Genomic DNA, 17,281 nt, shown 5'->3' on the forward strand with positions numbered 1-17,281 from the left:
CCACATATGACATTGTTGGTTGAATACTTCAATGTGCATTTGTGTCAGATTCCTTGGCCTGGTCAGGTTCAACAGGATGATAGTGTTGTCATTATGCATCCCTTCAATGACCTATTTGAGGATATCTAACCAGATGTAACAGTTATGATGTAGCATTAACAACTCACAAAGGTCTGTTGCACACATCTGGGATATTACTAGTGTCCATTTAGAAAAGACCCATGATGACATGCTGGTCCAACTCATAGTTGAGGAGAGTAAGGATGTGTCTATACATGCATGCATCAGGTGCTGTCTCCCCCACCTCTGATGGATGTGTGTTGATGTACATCCTTCTATGGGAGCATAGGCCATATGGAAGGTGTGTTGAAGTGTGCATTCAATCGTGTCAAGAGGGTGTATGTGCTGAGTCACACTACAGGTGAGCTATGATGTTGTCACAGCCCATTGATTCTGTGTGATAGGCCTAGATGATGGTAAGACAGTGCATACTGCCTATCTTCATCTTCCCTAAGGTATTGACACAATCCCCAACTCAGGTATCATTGAGAAACTCTCCCAGCTGGGGATTTACCCTTATGACATTAGATGGGTAACCATTTGGCTCACTGACAGAACACATACTGTGAAAGTTGGTGAATCAACCTGTACCAGTAGACCTGTCATCAATGGCATAACCGAGGGATCTATGCTAGGTCCTTTACTGTTTAGAATCTATTTCTCCACAGTTTAGGTTAAGGTTTATGGCCTTTGTTTGTTGAATCTTGCATATTGGGTGCAATCATTGAGTCAACCAATGATGATAACATACTAGAGGAGGGGCTAACACAGACAAATGATTATTGACAAAGCCACATGGTCTACAAATAAATGCAAAAATGTGTCTTTATTTTGGTTTTCTGCAAAGTGGAATTCACTGCTAATTACAGCACTGACACCACTCTCCCTATGGTGAAACCCAGAGGTGTAAGACATGGCCTCAGACTTGTACTGGGAGCCAGAATTGTCCTGCTGCATAAGCATTTGGTTGTGGTGCTTTACCATGAATCCAGTAAATATTCTGGACTCATCAACACCCCACTTCTGTGCCCTAAACTAGGCGCCATCCTATCTAATGCTAGACATATCTGATACCAAACATAGAGCAATGGCAGCTAATGATTTCCCAACAACTCCTGTTATTGCATTTACTGATAGTGTGTAAACCAAAGAAACTATGCCAACTGCATTTGTATGATGTTATGCACAGCCAACAGTGCCAAGCAGGGAGAAAGGCAGTTTTTGAAACTGGAAAGTTAATCTGACACTTAACAATATTTTGATGGGTGTTTGCTGCTATAGTTGGAAATACATTTTTAAAATTGGAAGTAAGTGGTAGGTGAGTTAAATTTGCAGATATGGACTGGGGGCATACATTTATTGACCTGACACATTTTTGTTTTGGTTTTATGCCCTGATAAAATTGATTTTGGGATTCAAACCTATGCATAAGGGACAAAATATTTTTTCCACATCGTGATTTTCCATCTTTGCCACAGAAGTAGTGGTTCTCAGACATAGTCTTAGGTTCATAGGTTCATAGGTTCATACTAGGCTATCTGCCCGAGGGCATTTATAAGCCTAGCCCATTGTTTTGTGGCTTACGCCACCCCTTTAGTATGGGGAACTATACCCATTATTTTGCTGTGCCTCTGTCGAGCAGTGACACTGAGGTAATTCCTGGGGTATATCTGCGATCTCCCATCCATTGGTCAAGATTTCTCTTGAACAAGGCCAGCGAGGTGCTCTGCCTCACATGTACCGGGATTTTGTTCCACAGCATAGGGAGTCTTTGGGTGATGAATCTATCCCTCCAGCACGTCCTATTAATAGCCGTGTCGAGGTTTAAGTCTCCTCCCTTGTGGCTCTGATGGATCTAGATTTTTGAGGTGAAGCATATTCATCAAATCTGGGTTTGACATGGCCTTGTATGTTAGGCAAAGGTCACCTCTGAGCAAGCGGTAGCGACTGAATAGAGCTGGAGTTCTTTCAGTCGGGCAGCATAGGACAGATTTTTGAGACCCTTTATCCTTTTGGTGAGGAACTTTTGTGGCCTCTCCAGCTGCTGCAAGTGTCGGGTCAGATACATTCCGAATGGGGCATTGTACTCAATCATTGGTCTGATGAGTGATGAGTAAAGGGAGACTATGACCTCCCTTGATCTAGATGAGAATCCCTTCATGATAAGGTGGGCAATGTAGAAGGACTTCCTAACTACTTTAGCTACATGGGTGTCGAATGACAGACTACTATCAACCTGGGTCCCCAGGTCCCTGATAACTTCTTCTGTGCTCAGTGGATTGCCACCTATTTGGTAGCTAGGGGTAACCTTGTTTTTCCCGAAGGGTATGACTATGCATTTTTTGGCATTTAACTTTAGGCTGTGGCTCTGGCACCAGTTATCCGCTTCTGTGAGACCCTTCTGAAGGATATCTGTGTCAGATGTGTTTTCTACTATGGCGCCCAGTTTGCAGTCATCTGCAAACTTTGTCAGCCATAACCCTCCTGTGTTTGCTTGTACTTCGAAAAGTAGATGCCAAACAAGAGTGGGCCCAGGACTGAGCCCTGTGGGACACCACTTGTGACAGGCTTTGAGTCTGACATGGCGCCAGCAACTCTGACCCTGTGGGTTCTGTCACTCAGCCAGTTTGCAACCCATCTTGTGATGTATGGGTTAACATTTAAGCTGATGAGTTTTTCAATGATACCCGAGTGGGGTATTGTATCGAAGGCCTTAGCCAGATCAAGGTAGGCTGTATGGACTGCCTTTCCTCATCAATGGCTTTGGTGACTGTTTGAAAAAGTCAACCAAGTTTAAAAGGCATGATCTGCCTTTGACAAAGCCAAACTGGGTTGGATCCAAAGTCTGCAAATTCGTATGTCTTTATTTATGAGGTCCATTATGATCCTCTCCATGGCTTTGCAGATAAGGCTTGTCAAGCTAATGGGCCGGTAATTTCCAGGGTCTGTGGAGGCACCGCCTTTGTGAAGTGGGACCACAGTTGCAGTGCACCACTCCTGGGTACGTATCCAGAGGTAAGACTTTGATTAAACAGCTGTCCTAGCTGTGGGTTTAATTCCTCATTGAGTTCGTGGAGCACACAGCCGGGGACACCATCGGGTCCCATGGATGCTGTGTTTTTGCTTTGGAGAGAGCAGTTCTCACTTGGGCGGTGGAGATGTTTGGGGGGCTGCACTCATTTGGTATAGATATGTCTCCTCTGGGAGGGGAGGGGGGGAGAAGTTTGCACTGAACCTGTCAGCCAGTATGTTGGCAATGTCTGTAGGATCAGTAATCTTCACATCATTTTGAACTAGTTCTGAGCATATCTGGGAGTTTCCTCCTAGGTTTCTAACATAGCTAAAGAAGGCCTTATGATTGTCTTTTGAGTCTTTAGCTATTTTTCTCTCGAAATTTGCTTTGGATGATTTTATGAGAGCTCTTAGTTTTTACTTATAGTGATCAAGGGTGTCTTACCTTTTAAGGATTTTGCTCTATCTTGTAGTAGCTTCCTCCTTTTGTTGTAGAGTTTGTTTATGGCTGGGGTCCACCAGACTGGACGCTTGCCTTTGGTACAAAGAGTCTTTGTTTTGCTTGGGATTGCCTTATCCATGCAGTCCTGCAGGTGCTGGTAGAAGGCGTTTGTAAGTGATTCAGCGGCTTGAGTATTGTTTTCCGGCTCGGGGCCTGAAAGGAGACCACACTAGTCTTTAGAAGTGTGAAGTCGGCTTTTGAGAAGTTCTTTACTGTGGTCTTTTTATTTCAGGTGGGGGTGGGATGAGGACCTCCAGCGAGATTAGTTTGTGATCTGATCTCACCAGTGAGGGGTATACTTCCGGTGTTGAACATTGTGCTCCCATGTTCGTGATGATGAGATCAAGTATGTTATCTCCTCTTGTGGGGATGGTGACTAGTTGTTCCATGGCATTTGAGTTTATGAATTCCAGGAACTTTTGGGCTAGGGTGTTTGGGCTTGAGTAGTGTTCCCAGTCTATATTAGGGTAATTGAAGTCACCTAGTATGATGGTGTTTGGTGATACATTTATCCCATTCATAAATACAGCTGACAGTCTGAGGTGTTAACCCATTATGTGTGTGACCTCACAAGGTTCTTATTTATAGATTCAGTTGTGTATGTGTCTCATTTAAGTGTGAAGGTCATCCAAGTACAGATAGCAGAATTATACTTACAGAAATATAGCAGACAGTATACCCTCAGTCATACATCTGTAAATAAAATAAGGGTGTCCTATATCTCAGACATATAATTCACATAAGCTTCACTATCTTAAGTATTATAAGTGATATTGAATATAAGGGGAAACTAAATAACAGTAAAAATGTTGGGAATGTCCTGTATTAGAACCCAGAACCATGTGTATGTCAGTCCTAGACTTACACCTATTGCCACAAGAATGTTGAATAATCCTTGTGTATTTTTCTGTTCATTGCTATAAACTGGACTGTCACTACTAAAAAAACATGTTGCATTCCCTGTAATAGAATCCAGGACTATCTGCATTATAGCTCTACATGTACACCTGCTACCACAGGAGTAATTACATACTAGTTCCATAATTGCCTAGTCATTAATTAAGTTCTGTGTGTTAACTGCCATGCAGTGCTGCTTAGCATGTTTTTGCGGTGCCCAGCAAAACTAATTGAATGTATCTATCTTCAATTATTGACTGTGCATCTTGTCTGCAGATTTCCAATGGCTGCAGGTGCTGGGAACCTTGCTAACTGCTGCACAATGTCGCATAGTGTTGTTGCACAATAGAAAATGAAAATTGCAACAATCTAGCCTTTTTGACACGTACACTTTTATAGCTGCCCTGTTTTCAGGTGTTCTGTCTGCTTCCTGTCTGGGCCACAAGTTCAGTTTGTGCACTGCTAAGTGCCATACAAATGAGATAAGCAAAGCTAAACCTGACATCCATTGTTTCTCCATTTCCCTTGTTTGCACTAAGAGGTGCACCAGGGAAACACTGCAATTTAGAAAAAAAGAGAGAAAAGTAGTTGAAATGAAGAAAAGCAATGGTGTCTTATCCTTCTTTGCCACACATAAACCTTAGCAACAGGGAACTGAAATCATTCTGCATACAACCAAATGCAACACCATTCACAGTGCTAACAAGTCATGTGACAGTTATTTGTACGTGTATTAATTTTAAATGTTGTACACTGAGTGATCACACAATCATTTATGACTACTGCTTGGAAAATGCAGCTCTAGCTTATCTCTTTGGTGCTCATTCTTGTTTTATCTGAGTAGTAGTGTGAGACATACAGTCTGTAAGGCATTCTGTATCATTGTCCTTAAAATATGTGAGGATATTAAATGGCAATAATATACAGATGTCAACAAATAAAGGGGAGGTTGGATGTTAATGAATAGAAACTAGGAATTGTGTGGTGATTACTTATATTTCAAACCTTGATACAATTACTTCTATGCTTTGTAAGTCTAACCTGGCTGACACACCCACTGGAGGTAGGGCAGTATGCATTGCTGTTGTGGTTTCCTTCTCCCTACCAGTAATCATTCACAGTTGCAATCCATTAGCAACAGACACTGTGGGAGTGGCTGCACTATGTTTACATCTGCATGGAGGCAAGTATATGGGATTCACCAATTCTAATGAGTTCAAACCTCATTTGCATCTTCACTATGCTCACAGCCCTGAATCTATGTCATAAAAAGGCAACCATGTAGCTAGAGAACTTGAAGGTGAGGAGACTTGTTTATGCGGAGAACACAGAAGAAGCTATTATTTTGGTATATATCTGCACAGAAGACTACTGATCTTGAGAAGGTATGCTTGCATGTTTCAGGTATATACTACATATGGTAAAAATGTCATTAATAAAATTGTGTTAATATATATATATATATATATATATATATAAAATGCTACTTTTATCTGTAGGCATTACTTAAAGTGTACTGATGGTGATAACTGTCCTACTTTTTCAATAACACAGGGGTGTTAGCCATCTACGATGGACCATAGACCTCTAGGGGAGTGTTGGCCACAGGTAGACATGATTGGCAATAGCTTAAAATGGAACGTTCTAGACATGTTTCAGGGACAGTTCATTTGATAGCACATTTAGCATTTCACTGATGGTTTGTTAGCAAAATGCGTCATTTGTATATGCTGTTGGGGTGGGAGAGCAATGTTAGATTTCTATTTTGGCACAAACAAGGATATGTTTCTATTGTTACTCTCCTTGTTTGCATCCAGCTTGCTTTGTGTGTGAATGTAATATGTTTACAACCACATAGTTCCTATTTTTTTTATAGCTTGACTGTTTTTTTCTTTCTTCAGTGGGCAATAGTGAAATGCTACCTTTTATGTTTTATCTGGAAACAGGATTTTTTTAGTTATGTGATACTTATGTGTATTATCACTCTGTTGTCTTTTAGGTCACCTAGGACTATGGCACCCAGGACTCTCAATCCCCAACCCCCCCTTCAATGACCCTGAGAATCAAGTCTTTGCAGAAGCTTTTAGGTGACATGATGCCTTTCTGCTTGAGAGGAGACATGGAGAAATGTCTGGTAGAATGCAGATTTGACTCTGGCCATAACCAAAGTGTGCAAGATGCCATGCAAGAGGGTTGTTAGGGGTGCTTGGAGGAGGTCTGCTGTCCATCTGATCCAGGTGCGTCTTCCCATGTCACTGTATATTTAGGGCCATGATGGAGGCACAGGTATGTTCCCATATGTCCTCCAGAGAAATGCTTAAGGTTGTAGATGTGGCACAGGCTGACATGCGTAACTGCCTCCAACATGTTGCCAATTCAATGGATCAGATGAAAGACACATTGGAACAGGAGGTGTCTGTGACAGAACATCAGCTGGGAGGGGCCGGCATTCTTGTGGGTGTAGGACAGCCACATCATCTGCTATTAGCCGACGTGGCTGTGCCTGATCAGGCTCTCATAGTGACATTACTTCCACTGCTGCATCAGTGGTTGAGGTGTCCAAACATAGGCATGGCAGGGCATGTGTTCGTGGTCCTGGGTGTCCTCATGAGGGTAGCATGTCCAGCAGACATCAGTCACATTCAGGTAGTAACAGTGCATCTGACCATGGGCATGGAAATGCCAGGGCAACACCTGGAAGAGACAGTTCTCATGGTTGGCTATGACAATGATGAACTGTCACCTCTACCATGCATACCTCACACCTGTCTGACATACCAAGACATAGAGTTATCACAGGGCTTGGCTGTGTTCATGAAGACACTCACACACCAGTTTTACCTGGAGGAGCCATACCGACACACACACACACACACACACACACACACACACACACACACACACACACACACACACACACACACACACACACACCAGTTACATGGTTCAACCATGAAGTTTAAAACTCATTTTGTCTCACTGGCCATTTGCTACTTTATCCAAATGTCTGCTTCCTTCTCTTTCTTACTCAAACACACACTCACTGACCTTTTGTGTTAGCTTAGGCCTCCTGTCCCCCCCCCCCCACAACACCCTGTGCAAGTGATGTTAACTGTGCACTTGTTTTCTATATTTTGGATTCAGGGATACATAACATTTGTGTCTGATGCTCAGGTTGCATAGCTGACTTAGTCCTTAGTATATCTACATTTGTGCTGTTATTTTGTTAATTGTATCTTTGACATATTTTGGTCTTAGAAAGTTAGACAGTTGATAGAATTAAATATTTTTTGCATCCTTATTGTTAATGATCGTGTGAGTGTTGTGATGTCTGAAACTGAAATGTGTCTCATTGCTTTCTAACTTCTCTTTTTAATGATTTTCCATTTCAAAAGAATGGTGTTAAACTGAGGACAATTGGTGACCATCAGTACTTTTGACATGTGTGACTGTGGGAATCTTTGATGCCTGAGGCCTACTACTTGATGCATGACGCATATAGTCATGTAAGTCTCTGCTGTCACATATTAAAGTAATTTCTGTACAAATCACCCACCTTTTACTTGCTTGCATTACCAAGGAACAACATGCATGGCTATTCCATTCATTTGTATTATTACTCAATACCCTCCAGGTTCAACACTTACCTTGTAAATCCAGCAGTTGGAACAGTTTTAGCTTACGGCTGACTCTGTTTGATGTCTAGCAGTACACAGTCATTACATGGGTAGGTAAAGGCTGTGAGCATTGCCTAGCATCAATGTTACTATATGTATGTGCATAGGAGGAAGATTTTGGCCCCTTAGGTGGTGAGTGACTGGACTATGCATTGCATCTAGGCCAATGTGAGAGCATACTGAGCATGCCTATGCCTGCCTACACTCGCCCTCTGACTCCTCATCTGTATGTGACTATGGTGGCCTTGCCATTGGTGGTGGGATCTGTGCCCCTTCCCCTTGTTGTTCCTGTTGAAGCTGCTTTCTCAGGATGTCACATACAGTGAATATTTCAGTACATGTACATAGATTGTACTGCAGGGCTTCCCCAGATGTATCTAGACACCAAAACCGCAACTTCAGCAGCCCAAACACACTATCTGTGATATTTTTGGTTTGAGCATGTGCCTCATTATGGCATTCTTTAGTGGGTGTGTATGCATTTCTGATGGGCGTCATCAGCCACAGTTCCAATGCATACCCTGATTCTCCCAGTTAAAGACTCTTTGGGATATCCTGCCTAGTGAACATCTGATACAGTTGGGAGGTGTGCTAGATATATGAGTCGTGGTAACTGTCTGGGTTGCCAGCAAACACATTCAAGATTATTCCCTTGGCATTATACACAACTTGGCAGTTAATAGAGTGGAAGCCCTTTCTATTTATGTAGAGCCTTCACTGTTCCCTGGGTGGTGTCTTAATTTCTATGCGTGTACAATCTATGACACCCAGTACTTCAGGGTAGTGTGCTGCAGGGTAGAACCCCTGCATATTTGTGGCCCTGTTCTCAGGAATATGTGGAAAATATATATGGTCTCTGAGATGTCTGAGCATGGTATTCAGGAATTGATGGATGATCCTAGATGCTGATGCCTGTGACACCCCCACATGTCCCCTGTCAGTGTCTGTAAGGTTCTGTTAGCTAAAATTCTAGGTGCTACAGATACCTTTGTCTCCACTGGTATGGGATCCCCTCATTTTGTTCTAGATCTGAGTTGAGGATGACACAGGTTGTAGAGTTCCTGTAGGGTGTCTCTATCTACCCTGTAGCTCTCTACAATTTCCAAATGATGTAGATTGTGATAAGTTAATCGGAGTCTGAAAACTCTTCTCCTCTTTGGCCATGGTCTATTAGTGGCAGCAGTAACAGCACAGACTTCAGCCTGTTGCACATACACAAGAATTAAAGCAACAGCAGCCCCTAATATTGCTCTTGTATAGACTCCTTTCCATGGGTGTATTCCAATAGGTTTTGGAATTCACAGGGCAAACCAGCACTAAGTTTACACGGTTGCTTTATAGTTTGTTGACTAGTTCTTCCATCTTGGATTGATTGATTAGCATATAATTCAGCTGCTTATGCTGTAATTAGCATGCTACAGTGTCTACATTGTTTGCACAGCTCTGCACACTGTGTAGAGCCACTTACTGAATCCAAAACAGCATGCTACCATGTACACATTGTGGCACAGTGCGCACACAGTGTAAATGAACCATGTAGGGTTTATTGAATCTGACTGTATATTCATTAGCAGTTGTCTGTATAAATATTTTTAATTAGAGATAAATATTCTTATTTAGAGGGGGAAGCTTAGGTTCAGTGTTTTGTCTAAAGTAAACATTTTAGCATCTGTTTTCATTATTTTATAGCTTTCATCCTTTCGCTGTGCTTACAAATATACAATGTTTTTGCCTTTCCTCTGCATATTTGTCAAGGAATGTATACAGCCTTTAGTAGCAAAAAGTTATTTGATATTTCACAGAATAGATGTATGTAATCTTCTTTCCAAAGCAACAGAAGCGCTTATTTTAAATTTTACTTCAGCAAGTACTTAGAAAAGATTCCATAACATTTAGTGCAGAGTAACAGTGAACTTTTTTCCATCCTGTTTTATTACCCTGATTCAGACTTACAACCCTGCCCCCTGGTATCACATCATAACTGGGTGTGGGTCACACCCTACACAGTACTTCACAATGCTAAGGAACTACATGTAAAGGATTAAAAACAATAAAACACACACACACCATACCACAAACAAAATATAAAACTAATCCGGGTCACTAGGACAAACTCAAATTATAATATTCTAATGCAAAAAACAAAGTAAACTGAATGTTTTTGTCCCATAAAATTCATAAGAGACTTCGTCAAAGCTGAAAAACACTGCCAGCAACTCAACTCTCTATATATCCTTACCCAGTAATTAGGTAATTATCATATTATACAACACTGGATCATTTAAAGTCACAGGCACAACCAAAGTAATTGTCAATACAGCAAACCAAAACAATATTCAACCTTTAAAATATACATAAAAATATATACAAATATATATAAAAGACAAATTCATTGTTAAGAAAAACTATGAAGAATAACATGTCTATAAAGTATTAGCCTTATGTTACAATATACTGGTAATACAAATAAAATCATTTATGCCAGGTTTTGCACAGGCATTCAACTTCAGCTGCCAAATCAATTAGTTAAATTCCAGTAGGGTTTCAATATCACCCCGTCTCTCTTGTTGATTTACCCTGTCAGTTATAAAGAAAATAAATTTGTTAAATGTGATGCAGTTAGTAGAGTGCCTACTAAAGGCATCAATAGCTCTCTTCTTTTTGATATCATAAATATGTTCCTTTGTCCTGTCTTTTAACCTCCTATTCATCTGTCTCACATAAAAAGCCAGACAGGGGGACAAGTGGCTAAATAAACTACTTTTGTCATCCCACAATTGCATATTCCAGGACACGTTATAGATCTACTGTAATGAATGACACTAACATACAGACCATCACTCACAAGTCTACAAAACTTACATGCCCCACATTTGCTCATCTTTTTTATTTCTCCCCATAGACAATCCAGTTTTAGATGCTGTTTCTAACCAATTTTAATGTTTCTGCCTCTACCAAACACTATGGTTGGGGCTTCTCTTATTCCTTCCTTTAAGTCTTGTGTGAAGACTGCATCCCAGGTGGTCTTAACTACCTTACTATATTTATATGTGTCAATACCAAATGTCTAAACTAAAGCCAAGTTTTTAGCCTAAGAAATGGGGAATAATAAGGTTTTGTGCAATGCTTCAAGGAATAAAAACTTGGCTTTGTGAATGGCAGTCCATATGTTAACATTATTCATTAAAGTAAATCTATAGTGTATCCCGGAATATGTGATTGTGGGACAACAAAAGTAGTTTATTTAGCCACTTGTACCTCCTGTCCAGCCTTTTATGTGGGGAAGATGAATAGGAGGTTAAAGGACAGGATAAAGGAATGTACTTAAGATAATAAAAAGAAGATAGTTACTAATGACTTGAGCAAGCATGCTAACTAACTGCCTTACATTTAACAAATTTATTTTCTTTATAATTGACAAAGTAAATCAACAAGAGAGGGGGGGTGATATTGAAAGCCTATTGGAATTTAAAGAACTGATTTGGCAACTGAAGTTGAATGTTTGTTTAAAACCTGGCATAAATGATTTTATTTCTCTTACCAGTGTGCTGAACCATAGGGCTAATATTTTATAGAAATTTTATTTTATTCTTTATAGTTTTTGTAGCAATTAATTTTTTTATTTATATATATATATATATATATATATATATATATATATATATATATATATATGGATCTACCTGACTAGATCGAAACGTCATAACACCGACAAAGCGCCAGAAGATCGACAAGGCAGAAGCCTGACGGAGGAAGACACCGACGCTGAGAACACTGAGATGGGGAAAGGATGTGTAAGTATGCGGTAGTGACGGCCGTTAGGGTGTAAGTAAGGTAAGTGTGCGATGTTTACAGTCTGTAGGGATAGAGGTGGGATAAGTGAGTTAGGGTTAGGGCGCGGGTTAGGTAAGGGTGCGAGTAAGGTAAGTGTGTGATGTTGGCGGTCTGTAGGGATAGGGGTGGGATAAGTGAGTTAGGGTTAGGGCGCGGGTTAGGTAAGGGTGCAGTAGTGATATTTTTTGGGTTAGGGGCGGGTTAAGTGAGTTAGGGTTAGGGCGCGGGTTAGGTGAGTGTGCGATAGTGACGGACCTTAGGGTTAGGGTTTCGGTTAGGGTTGTAGATAGTTGTGTATGTAAGGGTTAGTGTTGGTTTGTAAGGATTTTGGTGTGCTTGTGTTGTGTGTATGGGTTTTGGATAGGGGATTTGTTTTGTTTGTTGTTATGATGTGTTGAGTGTATGTGGTGTCGTGTTTGTGAACTGTCGATTATGTGGTGTCGGTGAAGTAGTTGTCGGTGTTATGAAGTTTCGATCTAGTCAGGTAGATCCATATATATATATATATATATATATATATATATATATATATATATATATATATATATATATATCTATATATAATATAGGCGACCACGGTGGTGCAGCGGTCAGCATTGCCACCTCATAGCAAGAGGTTCTCCAGTTTGATCCTTGTCTGGTGTGCCTTCTGTGTGGAGTATGCATGTCCTCCCTGGGGTCATGTGGGTTTCGTCTGGGTGCTCCAGTTTCCTCCCACATCCCAAAGACATGCTGTAGGTGGATTGGGCACTCTAAATTGGCCCTAGGTGTGAGTGTGTGCGTATGTGTGCCTTCTGTGGAAGGTTGGTTGCCGGGCTGACAACTTGACACCATAAAACTCCACTGCCAATCATGAGCAGACAGGTGATCCGCTGTGGCGATCCCTAACCAGGAAAAGCCAAAAGAAGAAGAAGAAAGAAGGTGTATATATATATATATATATATATATATATATTTATTTAACATTTGTTTACTGGGAAAGTCCGACTTGGAACAAAGCCAATTTCCAGCGGAGGACTGGGGAGAAATGCTCCAGATGCTCCAGATATATATTAGAGGTTGAATGTTCTTTTGGTTTGTTGTATTAACATTGAATTATTTTGGTCATGTCTGAGACTTTAAATGGTCAATGTTGTGTAATGAGGTAATTACCTAATTGAGAGTTAAGCATAAATAAGGCGTTGAGTTGCTAGCAGCATTTTTTAAATCTGATGAAGCCATTTATGAATGTTACACAATGGAAATGCTCAGTCTGGTTTGGATTTTGCAGTAAAATATTATAATTTTAGTTCATCCTAGTGGTCTGGATTTGTTTTATATCTTAAAAGCAAAGGATTCCCACTTTACCAGGAATAGATAATAACATCCATTACCCTCATAAAATTCTATGGGAATGAATCTTATTACCGAATCTTGATGTATCCCAAACTATTCCAAGGCCATGGTAGAGCCACAGAGTTTACCTGAAGCCATCTATACTACAGCTCCACCTGCATGGTAATAGTGATATTGCAGGCACTGAATCTACATGCAGTATTATGGCTACTGCTGACATACAGCCATGCACCCAAGAGGAAATCCTGCACAACAGTACCACCTGTATGATGGATGGGAGAATGCATACAGGCATGACAGTCAGCATGGCCATCATGGCTGCATTCTAATTTGAAGATGAATATGGTCATGAGGGGACATGAGTCTAACAGAGAATTCTAACTTTTCCTCATAATAGTAACTGTTCATGTCGCCCCCCACTGAAAATTCAGGATGACTTGTAAGCTATTTTACCATGTATGTTGATCATCCTCAGCTTGTACAAAGGGTCCCCAGCAGTAGATGGACAGCTCCACCTGTATGTAGGCCTTGTTATTACTGCCATTCTAACTTCCCACCATATACCTACTAGTTATCTTTCAGGTGGAGCTGTTGCAATGCTGAAACTGCCTATTAACTTTAATGAGCTAATCTATTGCTTCATAATTGTGGTAGACTATACCAATGCTCAAATCTAAACTGTTTTGACATTGTGAGCCCACGTTCCCCTAACTGGACATAGCTTTTTTAGTCCTTATTAACATGTTAATTGAGGTCTGATAGAGCCCTCAGGTATGAAATCAACGTGGGGTGACTGCTTAGTGCAGTGATTTATGTCTTGCCATTTTCCTTTTGGATCCTCAGCCATTAACATATTCAACAATGGTAGTCAAAGTTATCTAGTCACAGGAAATCTACCATTTGGAAGATGATGTATAAAGGCTCAGTTCTAAAGACTATTCAGTGTTGGTAAATTCTCCGTTTAAAGAGAAAAAAAAAGAGGTACTGCTATCCTTTGGAGAATGAAAACAATTATGCATAGGATAATACACTCATATGATAACAGCAAAAGTATGTTTTCAAAGGTGGCAATGGAATATCAAAAGAGGCTTATATACCTAGCAAATATGCATTAAATGTTAGGAGCAGAGTCAAAATGTACTAGAAAATGTTTAAAATTATTGATAATTAATATGAAAAGCAGCCTGATTCTTGGAGTGGACTTTTACCATATAGTAAGTAAAGATAACACTAATGCAAGTGGAGATCCAAGGATCTCATCTTCTGCCAAGCCATCAAGAAATTGGACTAATGCAGTGAATTTGAAAGATATAAACAGTTTTACTGAGACTAATTCCTTACATTTTACTCACTATACTTTTGCTTTGGGATTTGGACTAGAATAGATAAATCCACACAATAGAAGCCAGCAGCTGTAGGTATCAGCAACAATAGTTTAATGCATAAAACCTGAGAGAAAAATCCCTCAGATAACAAATATACAGACCGGTTTCGGCTCAACAGAGCCTTCCTCAGTGACACAAATTTTTAGTATAAAACATCAGCTCACAAAGCTTTCAAACAGAATATATATCAGTGAAAAAAACCAATCACAGTACATGATCAGCCTATCATAATTACCAAATCACAATTGGTCATTAAGACCAGGTGGAAACATTGCCCCAAGTTTAATTATCCACTTCCTCTCTTTAGAAGTTAGCAGTTCATGCCATTTTATTTTATCCTGACATTTGCCCTTAATGTGGTCAATAATACAGAACATAAAGTTAGCTGTGGTATGTTTTAAACTGTGTTTGAACAATGCATTATTACTACGCTTATTCTTGATGTCACTCAAGTGTTCACCAATTCTAAGACGGAATGCCCTAGATGTCTGGCCCACATAAAACGCAGAACAGGTGCAGGTCACTAAATATATAACCCACCCAGAACTGCAATTGGCCCAAAAATTAATCTCAAAAATATCAGGTGTATTCTGACTACTAAATTCTCCAATACATGACACTTTATTACAAAATTTACAGTGGCCACACGAAAAACATCCAACCACTGGAGCCCCTGTGAGAGTGGATTGAGTATACACTTTAAGGTCAGACCAAGACTTCTTATAATGACTCAAATAGGACCCAATAGTACGTCCCCTTCTAAAAGAAAATGAACATCTGTCCCCAAGAAAATTGTGCAATCTATTGTCAGCCAAAAGGATGTTCCAATGTCTATCAACAATTTTCATAAAGCCTCGAGTATTGCGTCCATAAGAGGTAACTAGCCTCAATGGTTGTTGTAACCCATCACGATTGTGATCTTTGTAGCGCAATAAATCAGTTCTCTGAAATTTAGAAGCCCACTGTTTAGCCATGTGTATAGTCCCTGAATGATATCCCCTATGCTTAAATCTGGCAACCAAATCATCACTGGTCTTGACATAAGACCCTTGATTGGAACAAATTCTCCTAGCTCGTAAGAATTGTGACTTAGGAATATTCCGGATGATATGTGGTGGGTGGAAGCTGGTGGCATGCAATAAAGAATTGTACTCTGGAAATTTCCTGAATAGGGTAGTGGATAGAGTATTATCCATATTTCTATGAATTTCAACATCCAAAAAAATTATATTGGACCTATCAAAACTGATCTTGAATTCTATACCCCATATGTTATTAGTAAGATAATCAAGAAATTCCATAAGATACTGCTCATCAGCCCTCCACACCAACCAACAATCATCCAGATATCGACGCCACATATCCATTTCACACATGTAGATGTTATGACTAGCATCATAAATAATGATCTCCTCGATATACGCCATAAATAGATCTGCATAAATGGGTGCAAAAGATGCACCCATAGCAGTTCCTTTGGTTTGCCAAAAGCACTTATTCTGATAATAGAAGATGTTACTGGTTAGCACATATTCAGTAAGACAAACCAGGAAAGTATTAAAACCTGGTTTGTATAAATCAGATCTCACCAACCAATATTCTAGTGCTTGTAGGCCTGCCCAGTGTGGAATGTTGGTATAAAGGGACGTAATATCAAGGGTACATAGTAGCCATTCTGGCTCCAATTGGATGTCACCAATAATCTCCAAAAACTGTGTGGTATCCTGGATACGAGCTCTAATAAACCCTAATAAGGGTTTCAAATAAAATGTCAGATATTCCGATAAGGGTTCCGTCAAGGACCCATGTCCAGACACAATAGGTCGGCCAGGGGGATTACTAGCATTTTTATGTATTTTGGGGAGCATATAAAGAAATTGTTTTTGAGGGGATGACACCATCAGTTGTTCTTTAGTAGCCTGTTGGATAATACCCTCCTCTACTGCTGATGTTAAAAATTCATCAATCTTACGCTGTAAATTGGAGGTTGGGTCCAAAGGCATGGCCATATAGTGGTCTCTATTCCCCAACTGTCTCATGGCCTCATGGTCATAAGAATCCTTGTTCTGAATCACCACCGCCCCACCTTTGTCTGACTGTGTGATCACCACATTTTTATTTTTAGCTAACTCATCCAGACTACACATTTCATCCCTAGATAAATTGTTATAAGACAGAGGAAAATCCTTGTAGTGATAGTGTAGATCATATAAAACATTCTTTTGAAAAACACCCACCAATTGAGACATGGGGGGATTAAAAGCCGATTTCTTAAATTTAAACTCATCAGATCTATGACCATCACTATCAGCAAACAACAGTTTTAAATTCAATAGTCTACAAAAGTTAACCACATCCAAGGCTAAAGACTGTTCAGGTACAAAAAAACCGGGACAAAGTTTAACCCTTTATTTAATAATAAACCCTGTGTAGTGGTTAGCTCAATAGAAGAAATATTGTGAACATTGGAAGAAAACATTACTGTGCTGTCATCAGTTTCAATAGAGCATCCATGCTTTGCTTGGGCGTGTCCTTTCCTATGTTTCCGCCCCCCTCGTCTGTAAGTGCGGCGGAAGGGT

General features: G+C 40.2%; 1 protein-coding gene across 1 annotated transcript in view; it reads right to left on the reverse strand.

The window, feature by feature from the left end:
- The window catches only part of LOC122797118 (vomeronasal type-2 receptor 26-like), a 130,222-nt gene extending 113,373 nt beyond the window's left edge, over positions 1-16,849 (reverse strand). Inside the window, exon 1 of the mRNA XM_044065914.1 lies at positions 16,292-16,849. Coding sequence (XP_043921849.1) covers positions 16,292-16,849 — 558 coding nt within the window. The remainder of the gene's footprint in view (positions 1-16,291) is intronic.
- Between the last annotated feature and the right edge of the window lie 432 nt (positions 16,850-17,281).

This window comes from Protopterus annectens, chromosome 3.part0 (genome assembly GCF_019279795.1).
Source record: "Protopterus annectens isolate FY-2018-M chromosome 3.part0, PAN1.0, whole genome shotgun sequence".
Taxonomy (NCBI): domain Eukaryota; kingdom Metazoa; phylum Chordata; order Ceratodontiformes; family Protopteridae; genus Protopterus; species Protopterus annectens.